The sequence below is a fragment of the Leuresthes tenuis genome, unplaced genomic scaffold, assembly GCF_036924035.1.
Source record: "Leuresthes tenuis unplaced genomic scaffold, fLeuTen1.0.hap1 SCAF_1, whole genome shotgun sequence".
In the NCBI taxonomy this organism is placed as follows: Eukaryota; Metazoa; Chordata; class Actinopteri; order Atheriniformes; family Atherinopsidae; genus Leuresthes; species Leuresthes tenuis.
Genome location: NW_027325355.1, coordinates 30,738,818 through 30,753,266, shown reverse-complemented (window position 1 = coordinate 30,753,266; position 14,449 = coordinate 30,738,818). Strand labels below are relative to the sequence as shown.

General features: G+C 45.9%; 1 protein-coding gene across 1 annotated transcript; it reads left to right on the top strand.

The window, feature by feature from the left end:
- The first annotated feature begins 11,408 nt into the window (after positions 1-11,408).
- On the top strand, positions 11,409-14,187 carry LOC140293994 (uncharacterized). The gene is made up of 3 exons (XM_072379569.1): positions 11,409-11,552; positions 12,793-13,556; positions 13,725-14,187. Exons 2-3 carry the CDS (start codon positions 12,794-12,796, stop codon positions 14,093-14,095), a joined length of 1,134 nt encoding a protein of 377 aa, XP_072235670.1. The 5' UTR covers positions 11,409-11,552; position 12,793; the 3' UTR covers positions 14,096-14,187.
- The last annotated feature ends 262 nt before the right edge of the window (positions 14,188-14,449 follow it).

The window sequence follows — 14,449 nt, the reverse complement described above, 5'->3', positions numbered from 1 at the left end:
ATGTTGTTTGATGTCTTTCTGTGTTTGTTTCTGTCTGTTTTATGCTATATTGTGCCTTTATAGTCTTGCTTGTAATTGTTATTTGATTGTTTCTTATCATATTTTGTCCCCGTGCTAATTTTGTATTTTTTAAGTCATTTTGTGACTTTTTGTGGCTGTTTTAGCAGCTTTTCACTGCATCTCTCGGTTGTTGTTTCGTGCTCCTCTTTGTGGACATAGAGTTTCCAGTTATCTTTAGTCTCTTTGTGTGAATCCATTTTAAATGAGTCTTTTTTTCTCAGTATTCTTGTTGTGTTTCTCTGTGTTCGCTGCATCCTTTTCTTTTGACCCTGGAACCCCGGTTCCCCTTTATCACTCATACATCCCATCAATGATCAATGCCTCCAGCTGAGTTGCTCCTTGCATCATGATAAATCTTTGTGTTAACATTCTGGAGGTACAAGGCCCAAGCTGGTAGTTGATGGAGTTAACCTTCACTATCACCTTCATCACCAGTCACAAAGTGGGACAATTCCAGTCTGTAAGTGTGCCGACTATGTGGGCCATGAGGAGCAGCTAATTATTGTCTTCAAGGCTGACAGCCTCTCTGTCTGTTCATCTTTACCTCCCCACTGTTTTAATTAGTTTCATTAATTAGACTCTAAGTAGGCCACAATAGCATTACGTCACATAGTCAGATCTGGTCCCAGAAGGTTATAATTTGGACTGCAAATGCTGTTTATCAAAGGGAAAGAGGGGGGTTCAACAAAATAATCAAGTAATAACTGATCAATTATCTGCGATCCAGATGTGGATCACATGGACTAAATGGCTGACATTCAGGTGGAAGTGAAGCAAACAGGTGTTGCAGCCATAAGGTCTGTTATAACGGAATTAGCCATTAGCCTAGCGTATGGAGCTGCAGCTAATCCCTCCACACACCCACACACACTCACTCAGAGGAGATTATGCACACAAGGGAGGTCATTAAGCGATAACATGGAACGCGGGTGTGTTATATGAGAATAACAGCTGTGGGGCGCTGTGATGCATTATTGATCAGACAGTTTCACAGTGTGTATGAGAGTGTGTGAACTGCAGGCTGCAAGCTTTTATATTCTCATCTAAATATGAAGAAACAGAGAGGCAAAGACTGTGTTCAGGACGGATTAAACCGGGACAAACTACACAAGCAGACTAATATGAAATCAGAATTAAGTCAAACTAATTATATTGTCAATTTCAAGACTCAAAATACCAGATCAGGCAAAGTGGGATTATTAACTACCAAACTCATCCAAATATGAGTAACTGGGAGCATCGAGGACGCCTAAGCTAGGCTTGCTGGGACTTACTAGGGCCAAGCAGAAGCACATCATGATACCTTCGACTAATCAGGACCAAAATAGCCAAAACAGGGAAACTGGTGCAGGACATCAGAGAGCCAATCTGGTCTGAATGTAATCATTTCAGAACAAAATAATAATGCCACAAAGACCAAAACAAAAGAAAATAGTCAAATCAAGCTACTTTTAGGCTGGTACCATTCAGGTACACTCTAGCCTAACTAGCTGTGTTTACAGATGGGATTAGACTATTTAGATTATTTCTAACAGAAATATTGGTCCAAGACATTAAAGAATCAGATTAGGCTTTATGGAATGATTTCTGTTCAAATCACAGTAGGTTGGACTATCCGGAAACCTTATCAACTCAACTGGATTAGCTGGCAGCACTCAAAGCCTAAAATAACCAAACCAGACGAGGTTTGGGATAATTTTAGAGCCAAGCCGGCCTGGATGGCAGCATCCAGGCCCAATAAAGAACATTAGGAATAACTATGAGTCTCAAAGATCCAGAACAAGCTCACTGCATCGATTTCATAAGAAAACAAAGTGACATCAAGTAAGTCGCAACAGTTTGAGTCCTAACAGAGTGCGTCAGGCTACCTGGGACACGACCAAGCCTAAACCTGGAAGCTAGGATCATTCAGGACCAGTTGGGAACAAAATCCAGTTACTGTGAGTGGAACCAAACTGGGCTGAACACAAATAGCTGGTTAAACCTCTTCAGCCCCGGAGTCCCCCGGTAAAGGGGGGGTGGAGGAAATTGGGTTTGATCCAGCTCTGATGAAGTTTCACAAGTGTTAGTTTTATTTTGATGCCAAGATGGTTTCTAAGTGCAGAAAATTAATTTGGGGCATGTTATTTATTAACCCCAGAAGGACTCCTGGGGCTGAACAGGCTAAAGTGGGTCCAAATTGATCAAAAGAGGAGTTGGTGGCAGCATGTGATGAGAGAAACTGGAGTTTTAAGTATTTTTAACTATCAAGGGACAGAGTAGCAGCAGTTCTTACATCTGTGCTGTAAGAAAACAGCTCTGAGCAGTACCTTTGTATAGAAGGGGTGTGCTTTGCAAAGGTTCCTGCATGGAGCTTCCTCCCCGGCGGCGTCTGAAGCAGAAGAAGTTGGCTTTGCACGTCTTGGTGGGCTGGTAGCGGTACTGTGGGGGCACTTCTGGCTCCTCAGAACGGGTCGTGAAGCTCATAGGGGGAGAGGCCGGCAGCGCATAGCCTGGACGGGGCTCTGGGGCTGGGGGGCTGAAACTGGTTCGACGCCGATGACTGAGGATGTGACATGAGGGACGCTGCATCTGGACAGGTGAGGACTGTGCTTGGGGTTTCTCATAAGCTCTGGGTGCAAGGAAGAGTTTCCCATGAGCCTCAGGAACAAGAGAAGGGTGAACATGGGGGCGTGGTGGGAGGTGCCAAGGACTGTTGCCGAGATACTGAAGGTGAGATGGGGGGGGCCTTTTGTCACCTCGAGGTGACCCTGGCCGACTGGCACCGCTGGCATTCAAGATGGCATCGTGCTGCTGGTGGATTTTAGCACTGAGCAGGCGCCGCCTCAGGCTGCCCTCCGTTTTTGGCTGCAGAGCGGCCATTTTGCGGGGAAGAAGTTCATCTCGCTCTTCATCGGGTCCCCCGTTCCAACAGCGTGATGTCACACCAGGACTCGCCCCGTCCCCACCCAGACATTCCACGTATGAAATCATGCTGTCGTCAGTAGTGATTATCTATAAGGTGAGCTGTCCCAGTCTTGCTACTGATCAACACGCACACTACTTCCTGTAGAACTCCAACTCTTCATCAAAAATGTTTGTGAAATTGTTCTTATTTTACATTATTCTGTAAAAACTCAACAAAAGCCTTTAGTCCTTCAGTCTTTGTATCTTCCAAAGTAAAATTATCACTCAAAAAGCAACATGTAAAACATAAGCACGCTTTAAAATCTCATACTAAAGCCTAAAGAAGTTAATCTTCAGAATGAAATACTGAGACTTCTGCTTTAGGAGGAACTCCACAACCTGAATCATACTTCATGATAAAAACTGATGAGAAAAGGTCTTTATGAGGGAATATTGTCACGGAAAAAAAGTATTTTCCATAAAAAAGCTTGTGTGCTCAGTCCCTCACAAAAGAACCAAACAAGTGATAAAATCTCCATGAATGTCCAGGTTTTGAGTAAAAACTCTGAAGCTCCAGGGAACCTCTCCTCATTCTTTCAAAGAAAAAGCTCAGATGTCCCAAAACCTTCCCCGTCTTCAGAGTCCAGAAACATGACGGTCCAACGGTGAATTTGCTGTTTCTTCAGACGTGTTGACAGTGTGCCACTCCGCTTCCTTTCCTCTCTCTAACTCTAATCTACTAACAAGGATTATCCAGGTCTGCAGATGGCCAGTGTGGGACAGATTTTTACCTGAACGCTCACACCACATGCTGCTTGTTGCTGTGTTACTGGGTCATGTGTGGGTCTCAGCAGCAGAAAACAGAAGGTCAGTGTCTCACATGGCTTAATTAAACTTCAGCTGCACTTGTTAAGCTTCTGATACTCAACATTTCGCTGTTGAAACCTCAACAGTGAGCCACAGAGTTGCACTGGTTAAAAAAGGGATTAACCCACTGCTGAAAATAGTCCCCAACAACTGCACTCAGGGCTACTGTTAGGAACTGTTGAAGGACTTATCAGAAGCCATAAATAGTTGTTCAGTAGGGCCTCCGATAGGCTGGTCACCGGGTAAACCTGCCCTTAGAGAAGTCTGTGAACCGTTTCTAAGAGTCGACACCTTCAGTAGGGCCTCCGAGAGGCTGGTCACCGGGTAAACCTGCCCTTAGAGAAGTCTGTGAACCGTTTCTAAGAGTCGACACCTTCAGTAGGGCCTCCGACAGGCTGGTCACCGGGTAAACCTGCCCTTAGAGAAGTCTGTGAACCGTTTCTAAGAGTCGACACGTTCAGTAGGGCCTCCGACAGGCTGGTCACCGGGTAAACCTGCCCTTAGAGAAGTCTGTGAACCGTTTCTAAGAGTCGACCGTTCAGTAGGGCCTCCGATAGGCTGGTCACCGGGTAAACCTGCCCTTAGAGAAGTCTGTAAACCGTTTCTAAGAGTCGACACCTTCAGTAGGGCCTCCGATAGGCTGGTCACTGGGTAAACCTGCCCTTAGAGAAGTCTGTGAACCGTTTCTAAGAGTCGACACCTTCAGTAGGGCCTCCGATAGGCTGGTCACCGGGTAAACCTGCCCTTAGAGAAGCCTGTGAGCCGTTTCTAAGAGTCGACACCTTCAGTAGGGCCTCCGACAGGCTGGTCACCGGGTAAACCTGCCCTTAGAGAAGTCTGTGAACCGTTTTTAAGAGTCGACACCTTCAGTAGGGCCTCCGATAGGCTGGTCACCGGGTAAACCTGCCCTTAGAGAAGTCTGTGAACCGTTTTTAAGAGTCGACACCTTCAGTAGGGCCTCCGATAGGCTGGTCACCGGGTAAACCTGCCCTTAGAGAAGCCTGTGAGCCGTTTCTAAGACTCGACACCTTCAGTAGGGCCTCCGATAGGCTGGTCACCGGGTAAACCTGACCTTAGAGAAGTCTGTGAACCGTTTCTAAGACTCGACACCTTCAGTAGGGCCTCCGATAGGCTGGTCACCGGGTAAACCTGCCCTTAGAGAAGTCTGTGAACCGTTTCTAAGAGTCGACACCTTCAGTAGGGCCTCCGACAGGCTGGTCACCGGGTAAACCTGCCCTTAGAGAAGTCTGTGAACCGTTTCTAAGAGTCGACACCTTCAGTAGGGCCTCCGACAGGCTGGTCACCGGGTAAACCTGCCCTTAGAGAAGTCTGTGAACCGTTTCTAAGAGTCGACACCTTCAGTAGGGCCTCCGATAGGCTGGTCACCGGGTAAACCTGCCCTTAGAGAAGTCTGTGAACCGTTTCTAAGAGTCGACACCTTCAGTAGGGCCTCCGATAGGCTGGTCACCGGGTAAACCTGCCCTTAGAGAAGTCTGTGAACCGTTTCTAAGAGTCGACACCTTCAGTAGGGCCTCCGACAGGCTGGTCACCGGGTAAACCTGCCCTTAGAGAAGTCTGTAAACCGTTTCTAAGAGTCGACACCTTCAGTAGGGCCTCCGATAGGCTGGTCACCGGGTAAACCTGCCCTTAGAGAAGTCTGTAAACCGTTTTTAAGAGTCGACACCTTCAGTAGGGCCTCCGATAGGCTGGTCACCGGGTAAACCTGCCCTTAGAGAAGCCTGTGAACCGTTTTTAAGAGTCGACACCTTCAGTAGGGCCTCCGATAGGCTGGTCACCGGGTAAACCTGCCCTTAGAGAAGTCTGTAAACCGTTTCTAAGAGTCGACACCTTCAGTAGGGCCTCCGATAGGCTGGTCACCGGGTAAACCTGCCCTTAGAGAAGTCTGTAAACCGTTTTTAAGAGTCGACACCTTCAGTAGGGCCTCCGATAGGCTGGTCACCGGGTAAACCTGACCTTAGAGAAGTCTGTAAACCGTTTTTAAGAGTCGACCGTTCAGTAGGGCCTCCGATAGGCTGGTCACCGGGTAAACCTGACCTTAGAGAAGTCTGTGAACCGTTTCTAAGAGTCGACACCTTCAGTAGGGCCTCCGATAGGCTGGTCACCGGGTAAACCTGACCTTAGAGAAGTCTGTGAACCGTTTCTAAGAGTCGACACGTTCAGTAGGGCCTCCGATAGGCTGGTCACCGGGTAAACCTGCCCTTAGAGAAGTCTGTGAACCGTTTCTAAGAGTCGACACCTTCAGTAGGGCCTCCGACAGGCTGGTCACCGGGTAAACCTGCCCTTAGAGAAGTCTGTGAACCGTTTCTAAGAGTCGACACCTTCAGTAGGGCCTCCGATAGGCTGGTCACCGGGTAAACCTGCCCTTAGAGAAGTCTGTGAACCGTTTCTAAGAGTCGACCGTTCAGTAGGGCCTCCGATAGGCTGGTCACCGGGTAAACCTGCCCTTAGAGAAGTCTGTAAACCGTTTCTAAGAGTCGACACCTTCAGTAGGGCCTCCGATAGGCTGGTCACTGGGTAAACCTGCCCTTAGAGAAGTCTGTGAACCGTTTCTAAGAGTCGACACGTTCAGTAGGGCCTCCGACAGGCTGGTCACCGGGTAAACCTGCCCTTAGAGAAGTCTGTGAACCGTTTCTAAGAGTCGACACCTTCAGTAGGGCCTCCGACAGGCTGGTCACTGGGTAAACCTGCCCTTAGAGAAGTCTGTAAACCGTTTTTAAGAGTCGACCGTTCAGTAGGGCCTCCGATAGGCTGGTCACCGGGTAAACCTGCCCTTAGAGAAGCCTGTGAGCCGTTTCTAAGACTCGACACGTTCAGTAGGGCCTCCGATAGGCTGGTCACCGGGTAAACCTGCCCTTAGAGAAGTCTGTGAACCGTTTCTAAGAGTCGACACCTTCAGTAGGGCCTCCGATAGGCTGGTCACCGGGTAAACCTGCCCTTAGAGAAGTCTGTGAACCGTTTCTAAGAGTCGACACCTTCAGTAGGGCCTCCGATAGGCTGGTCACCGGGTAAACCTGCCCTTAGAGAAGTCTGTGAACCGTTTCTAAGAGTCGACACCTTCAGTAGGGCCTCCGATAGGCTGGTCACCGGGTAAACCTGCCCTTAGAGAAGTCTGTGAACCGTTTCTAAGAGTCGACACGTTCAGTAGAAAAACAGCAAGTTTGCAGCTGAAGCTAAGAGGTGCCGACAGACGCTCTTCCAGGCTGCCGTTAAATCATGTCTGAGCCAAAACCAGGAGCAATAAATGTAAAAACACACTTCAGACAGAAGTAAAGTCCTATTTCATAAAAAAAAAAAAAACAGAAGTTTTCTGATGCCAGTCACACTGATTATGTGATTATTTTGGCTCAGAGTCACACTGGGATCACCTGAGTCCCGTCAATCTTCAGTTACTCCCGGCCAGCTCTCCTCCTCTGCAGTCCGTCTCGTCTGTTCTGACAGTTTTATTCGTGTTCTTGACATGAACATCTTACACTTCGTTGAAAAGCTTTGCCGACGGCAAATTTCATCATAGATGGATTGAGCGATTGAAAGAATTGGCGTCTTCCATGTTTTTTTTGTTGTGCCTCCACTTCACATCCCCTCTTGTCTACGTTTATGACAGTTACTGAAGGAGGTTCAGCAGGAAAATGTGTTGTAAATATCCGCTGTTCGTATGTCTGCCAACACTCTGCAGGATGAGACATTAGACTCTGAGGCACTGGTGTCGTAGTGTAGATTGTGTCTAACTTGCATTATCTCGACTAATGATCTCTGTGTCTGTTGTTATGATGATTCCAATGTGTTCTTTGATTACCAGGATTTTTTTCTACTCTCAGAGGAAGTGGGTCTTCTTTGGAAAGAAAAAAACAAAAAGGCAATACAACACGACCTCAAAGAGAGACACAGCTAATGCAGTTAGACTAAAATGACTTCAAAGATATGCAAAATGACACAAAACATCACAAATATTACCACAGAAAACAACAATAACAACACAAACATACGCACCACAAATGCAGATAAGAGCCAAATGGACACAACGAAATTAAAATGACCACAAAGGGAGAATGGAGCCACAGCTTCAGAGATATAAAAATGTGATAATTTGCTCACCATTCAGGCTGAGAAACGAGCAGAACCAGTCAGTGTGCCTCAAAACAAGTCAGAAACACATCGTTTAGGGTTCACATACTTCTCTGGTGTTGCTTTAACTGAACAAAAGGATGGAAAATTACTTATAAGAGACATAAAACAGCTACAATTAGACCCAAAATCACCACAAAGATATTCACAAATGACCTGCAAGGACATGCGTACAGAAGTGTGCCACAAGGAAACAAAGTGAAAGCACAACACGCCAAAGGGCCAAAAAGAAAAATCAGAAACAACCCTTTCAAAGAAATTAACAACAAACTAATGCAAAACAACCTAGATGAAATATCAAATGACCTCCAGCCAACAGAAAAGACACAGATAAACCACAATGAGCTGCAGGATGGAACAAAAAGAAATGCTACCCGGACTCAGTTTCTAATCTAACTGTAAGACTTCCAGAACCTGACAGGAACCTGCAGCAGCCACGTCTACGCTGTGTTACAGAGGCAGAACAGCTGTGTTTTGGAGGCTGAATGGGATGTTTCAGCCTGCCTCGACAGGCCAGCAGTCATTAACACACACACACATATCAACACAAAGTCAAGAATGCATGTCTCCTGACCCACAACGTTCGCCACGAGCCTCAGTTTCAGCACAATATTACAAGAAGCACAGTAACCATAGTAACTGTCACACAAAGGACCGCATCAGCTGTAATCTGGAAAACACAGCACCTTATTCCCCCCATTAATCTGTCTCTGTGCGCCCCCCCCACACACACACCAGAAAGGCTGTGGAGAGCAGTGTGTGCAGCAAAAAGACTTGTTCTCTCACCTTTAAAGCAGAGCATGTTGACCTCGCTCGCCCAGTGTCCCTTGATATGTATACGCACTGAAAAGTGTGTGAACCCGAGCAAATTGTGACGGAAAACACAAATTCAAACTCAGAGTCCTGCCTCTCGGTGCGTCTCCCTCCCTCCTCCTCCCAGAAGGACCAGCCTCTCCCTGCTCACAGAGCTCCACATCAGAATCGGTTTGTCTGATTTTCTGAATGTTTCCGTGCTTTTATGAACCACACGTTTATATATATATATATATATAGATGAATGTACAACAGTCCTGGCCAAAAATATGAATTCTCACAGTTTGCTACTTCAGTTTTCTTGATGGTGTTTTGCATAAACTCCAGAATTTAATGCAGAGTGATCAGATTCAGTCCCTTTTTTGCCATGAAAATGAATTTGATCCCTAAGAAAAGGACCTGCTGACATCATCTCAGTGATCCTGTTGTTCACAAAGACCAGGCTGGAGATCCCTCTGTGATATTTTCATGGCAGTGTGAACAGCTCAATGTGGGCCACTTCAACATGTGGTCATAATAGGATACAGATTGGACCTCAGTCTGAACGGTCAAATCGGAATTCAGGCAACTTCTGATCGACATTTGTCCCAATTCTGCGCAGACGGAAGTGACCACATCTGTCTTTTCTAAACACCAAGGGGAGAGCACAGGCGTGTGAATAGATGCCAGCTCCTGATTTCTGATTTGGGCCTCCTGTCTTTGTTGTTTTGAGCTTGTGCGGGTCGGTTCTGTACGTTGAACCGTTCAAACTGAAGTCTGATTTTGCTCACATTAAAAACAGGCCAATAACAAAAAAAATTAAATAATCGCACATGAGCTGTAAATTGGATTTAAGCATAAAGGTCCAGCAAGCACCAGGACCGTCTCCTGCAGGCGTTTCAGCCGTGGGATTGGGCCACTCCCAGTACAGAATGGTGGTGTCAAGAAGGGCAGCAAAGAAGCCACTTTTCTCCAAGAAGAACATCTCGGACAGACTGATTTTCTGCTGAAAGCACAGGGACTGGGAAAGTCATCATTTTCTCTGATGAAACCATTTTCCGATTGTTTGGGGGCATCCGAAAAAACGACTGTCCAGAGAAAGAAATCATGACAACAGTAAAGGATCCTGAGAACGTTCATGTGTGCCGTTGCTTCTCATCCAAGAGTGTTGCCGAAGAACACAGCCGTGAATAACGAATGGTACCAAAACATCCTCAGAGCCGCGAAGAGTTTGGTGAAGAACAACGTCTTTTCCAACATGATGGAACAGCATGGGGAACAAAACATGTCAGAACCTGGGATCAGTCCTCAAGAGTTGGGTGGACAAACACAAACTTTGGTCAAAAAGCATTGATTATGCAACAATTTGCTGCCATCAGTCAGAATTTGATTGCTATAAAAGCAGCGCAACACTGAAAAAGATCGACTCTTTGAATAAACTTGATGTAATTGTCAATAAAAGCCTTTGAAACCTATGAAATGCTTGTAATTATTCTTCTATGCATCATAGAAACAACTCTGCATCTACTCCTGATCGGGCTCTCAGTCCAGCAGACTCTGTGGATTAAAGCTTGTTTTTAAAGCCAACTAAACTCATCTTCCACCTGTTTTCACCTTTCAGGGCAACGAGATCGAGTCCGTCTCCGAATCCTACTTCAGGATTCCAGTAACTGGTGAAAGAAAGACTCAAACGTCAGTATATTCTAGTTCATAATGCTATAATAGGTCTGCTCCCAACTGATCTACGGTACTGAAGCTCAACAAACTGCTCCTGCTGCTTGGAATAAATTATAGATTCAAATGAATCTGAAGGAGCTGGTTTCACTAAACAAATGTAATCAAATTTTAAACAGATTGGAAGCAGATATGTCTGGTTGTAAAAGTTGTGCAGTGATTAACTTTTGTTTTTATCGTGATATCTACACGTATTTATTATGTTGTGTTCAGTGTGCGATTTTATTTTTTTTAGATTTTAAATGTTAAAAGTTTTTTTCCTGGTTAGAATAAATGTTAAAACAATTCTTAAATCACAGTCTTTTTCTGAAACATTTAAACTAATTTATTGTGAGAAGTTGCAACCATAAAACATGAGTCCTGTAACACCTTTGCCCCTAAAAGCCTACTGGCTTCCTGCTACTTCCATTATCATCTCTAACACATCCAACTACAGTGAAGAATCAGAACTGATGGGAGGCCCACAGCCTTATCTGATCATGTCACATGTTCAAATAAAGAATTTCTGGTTAGAAGTTAAAAGAGCTTGTTGTGCCTGGTGGATCAGAGGTCCCAGACCTGTTAGAGCGGGAGATATAGTGATGTCTATTAGCTGGTGTTTGTTTACAGAAATAGCTTTATTAATCACCCCCGTGTGTTCAGTGACCCAGTTACTGTGCAGCCGGAAACAAACCAATCAGCTGCTTTAAAATGTCTGCACCATCCAAATGTCTTTTTTTATTTATTTTATTTGTTTTTCTTTATAAATTGGATTACTTTATATTTCAATGAAATGGCTATTTACTGTAAGTAGAATAAATAACGCTTTGCCTGATAGAAAGAAGAAGATCTCGCGATAATTAAACTCCACGCGAGAGCTTGATTGAAGGACGAGTGTTATTGGTTTAGCCAGGATGGCTCAGACAGCCGATTGGCTGCGCTGGAGGTAAACACGGAAATGAACGCATGCCTCCCAGTGGGGGTAAAACATGGAAGTTTAAAAGGATTCAGATTATTTCCCTGGGTGGTTTTCCGGTCAGTTCAGACTGAGAAGCCTCCGTGTAGGTAAACAGAGGTGGTGGTGTAGGCAGGTGGGTGTAAAAGCTGTTTAAAGGTTGAGTTTTATCTAAGCTCGTTAGCATGTTAGCTGCGGTCAATTAGTACCGTTACTCCCGGGACAAACCGGGAATAACATGGAGAGGAGTAACATTACTGAGGAGATAACTCGCATACCTTTAACGTTTCCACTTTTCATTTGTCTTCTACTTCCTAATAAGATAATTAATGATTATTTTAACATGATGCTGACTAATTAATCGTTGGTAGTTCGAAGAATAGTGGAAAATTGCCTTTGTTTATATCATAAAGTCAGAAAACAGAAAAGCCTGATTTTTACGAGCTCAAAACTAACAATGTCAGGTGTTTCTTATTGAAAAGTGGTTGAAATAGCCGACGAGAATCTTAAATTGCTGGGTTTTTATCCGTTTTTTTCAATAAGTCATTGATAAACGTTTGCAGGAGAACATAAAACCTGCACAGTAAAATGTGGCATTAAATTAGTCTCTTAATCACAAGTATGCATCAAGATACTGTTTGTACTGTTGTTTTTTTCCTATTCTGGAATAATTTCATGATCCAGAAAATAAAGAAACAGGAACAGAATAACCCACAGTGATGCTTTGATATCATCATACCAGACTTTATGTAATCCTTAAAGTGTCCTGATGAACAGTTCTGCAGCTTTCTGAAGCTCTTTCACAGTTTTCTTTGGACATTTTCTGCTTTTTCCCTCATTTACAGTCCTTGTACCTGAACATTTTCACTGTTTTTTCTTTGTTCAGCCACTTAACTCTGAGCTATGAACCATTCAGGCAGAAAAAAGGCTCCTAACTCAAGGGATGAACCAGTGTTGTGTCGACACAGAACAGACAACTTAGCAAAGAAGCCATTTTAAACTGGATCTTTAGGCACTTTGTCACAAAGACACATCATTTGTTCCCATTTCTTTAGCTGCATCTATGAAAAACAGCAAAGAAAACACAGTTTGACAGACAGAAAATAGGATTTCTGCAACAACAAGGTGATTCCCAAAGAGCTATTAGCTGAAAACTTGGCATATCTCAGCATGGTGTGCAGTGTGTCCTTAAAACATTTGAGGAAACTGGACAAGTGGAGGACAAAAGAAGAAGTGTCAGGCCTAAAAAACTATCTACAGCAGATGAACAGGATCTGAAAGTGATGTCCTTAAGAAATTAAATGTTTACAGGTTAAAATAAACTAAATGTTTGAGCCTGAATGAATAACGCTGTTGATGTTGAATCCTTTTCACAGGATGTCTGTCATCATACAGAGCCGAGGTGAGGTGGGCGGCGGGGTTGCAGCTCACCTTCAGTGTCCTCACTGTGGCCATTTCTCCAAGAGTCACGCTCATCAGCTGTCACACATGGCGGCGTCTCACCCAACCTGCCTGGCCAGTGTTGTCGTTGGTCGCCTTGGCAACATCTTGATGTACCAGATCAGCGGCCGGCTGTTCCACTGCTGCGACTGCTTCTACACCAGCCGAGACTTCACCAAGCTCTACAAGCACATCATCACCAAACACTGCGTGGACGAGAGGGAGGGTGGAGGAGGAGGTGAAGGCCAAGGCGGGGATGATGGGAGTGAAAAGGGGGAGGAAGAAGAGGAGGGAGGGAAAGTTGCTCCTGAAAGAAAGAGGAGCAGTGAGGCCGAGGAGGAGGAGCAAGGCGAGGGGCCAGAGTCGGTTAAATCTGAAAACGAAGGGGTGAAAAACGTGCTAATGCTCGACGGCGGCGGCTATCGCTGCCTGATCTGCGGCTGGAAGCACAAGCACAAAGTCGTGAGTGTCAACCACGTGGTGCGCAAGCACGACCTCCCCAAAGCGTACGCCGCCCAGGCCATAAAACGGGAGGCCGCTGCACCCAACCAGATGCAGGGCGGCAGTGCGGAGGACGACGAGGGGGCCGGGCTGAGCGAGGAGATGCTGAAGGAGGAGGTGGAGGCCACGGCCAAGGTGGTGGGCTTCATCTCCAGCCGCTTCGTCTGCCTCATCTGCGGCTGGAAGACCAAACTGAAAGGTATTTCCCCTCTCATACATTTTTACAGTTCTGACACGTCACAGAATAAAGAGCTCGTCAGTTTCAGTGATCGGTAGCTTGTAGCCGCGAAGGACAATGATCTTCACCGTCTCCAGCATGGCTGCAGGTGTTCTGAGTGGGCGTGTCTCCACCTGTGTGCCTCTGCAGGCTTCGCCATCAGCCACGTGGTGCGCTGCCACGACGTGGAGCGGCGGTACAGCTGCAAGGAGTGCGGCCGCAGCTTCTTCCTGCCCAGCCGGCTGCAGCAGCACGTCAGGGTGGCTCACCGGCCCGGACGCTACGCCTGCCCCTTCTGCTGCTTCCGCTCCGAGTTCCTGGGAGGCTTCAGGAGGCACTGCAGCCGCTGCAATGCCCGGGAGGAGGAGGGAGGTGAAGCAGGAGGAGGAGCAGAAGTAAGGGAGGAGGAGGAGGAGGAGGAAGAGGAGACAGAAGAGAGGAAGGAGACGAGAGGGGCGAGGAAGCGAAGGAGCTCAGGGAGGTTGAGGGAGGAGGAGGAGGAGGATGACGAAGACGACTGAAAGGACTGAGGAGTCATTTTACATTTCCTGCACTTATTTAGGCTGCAGTTTGCTTTTAAATGACTACATTTCTGCTTCACTAATCCGAAATAAAAGGGATTTCTTTTGACATTTTTTGGCTTGATGGTTTCAGTCTGTTAAACAGCAGGAAAAGCTCAGAAATAAAATTCTGATGCTTTAGTCTGAAAAAAGCTCCAGTCCTGGTTACACTGAGATGCCGACGGGATGCATCTGAGCTGGAGAGGAAAAAATGGAAAACCACATGCTGAGTCTTTATTTATTTCATTCAAAGACCACCGAGCATCCAGAGAAATCCAGAAACTCTTTCCGATCCATGATCCAAACGCACACTTT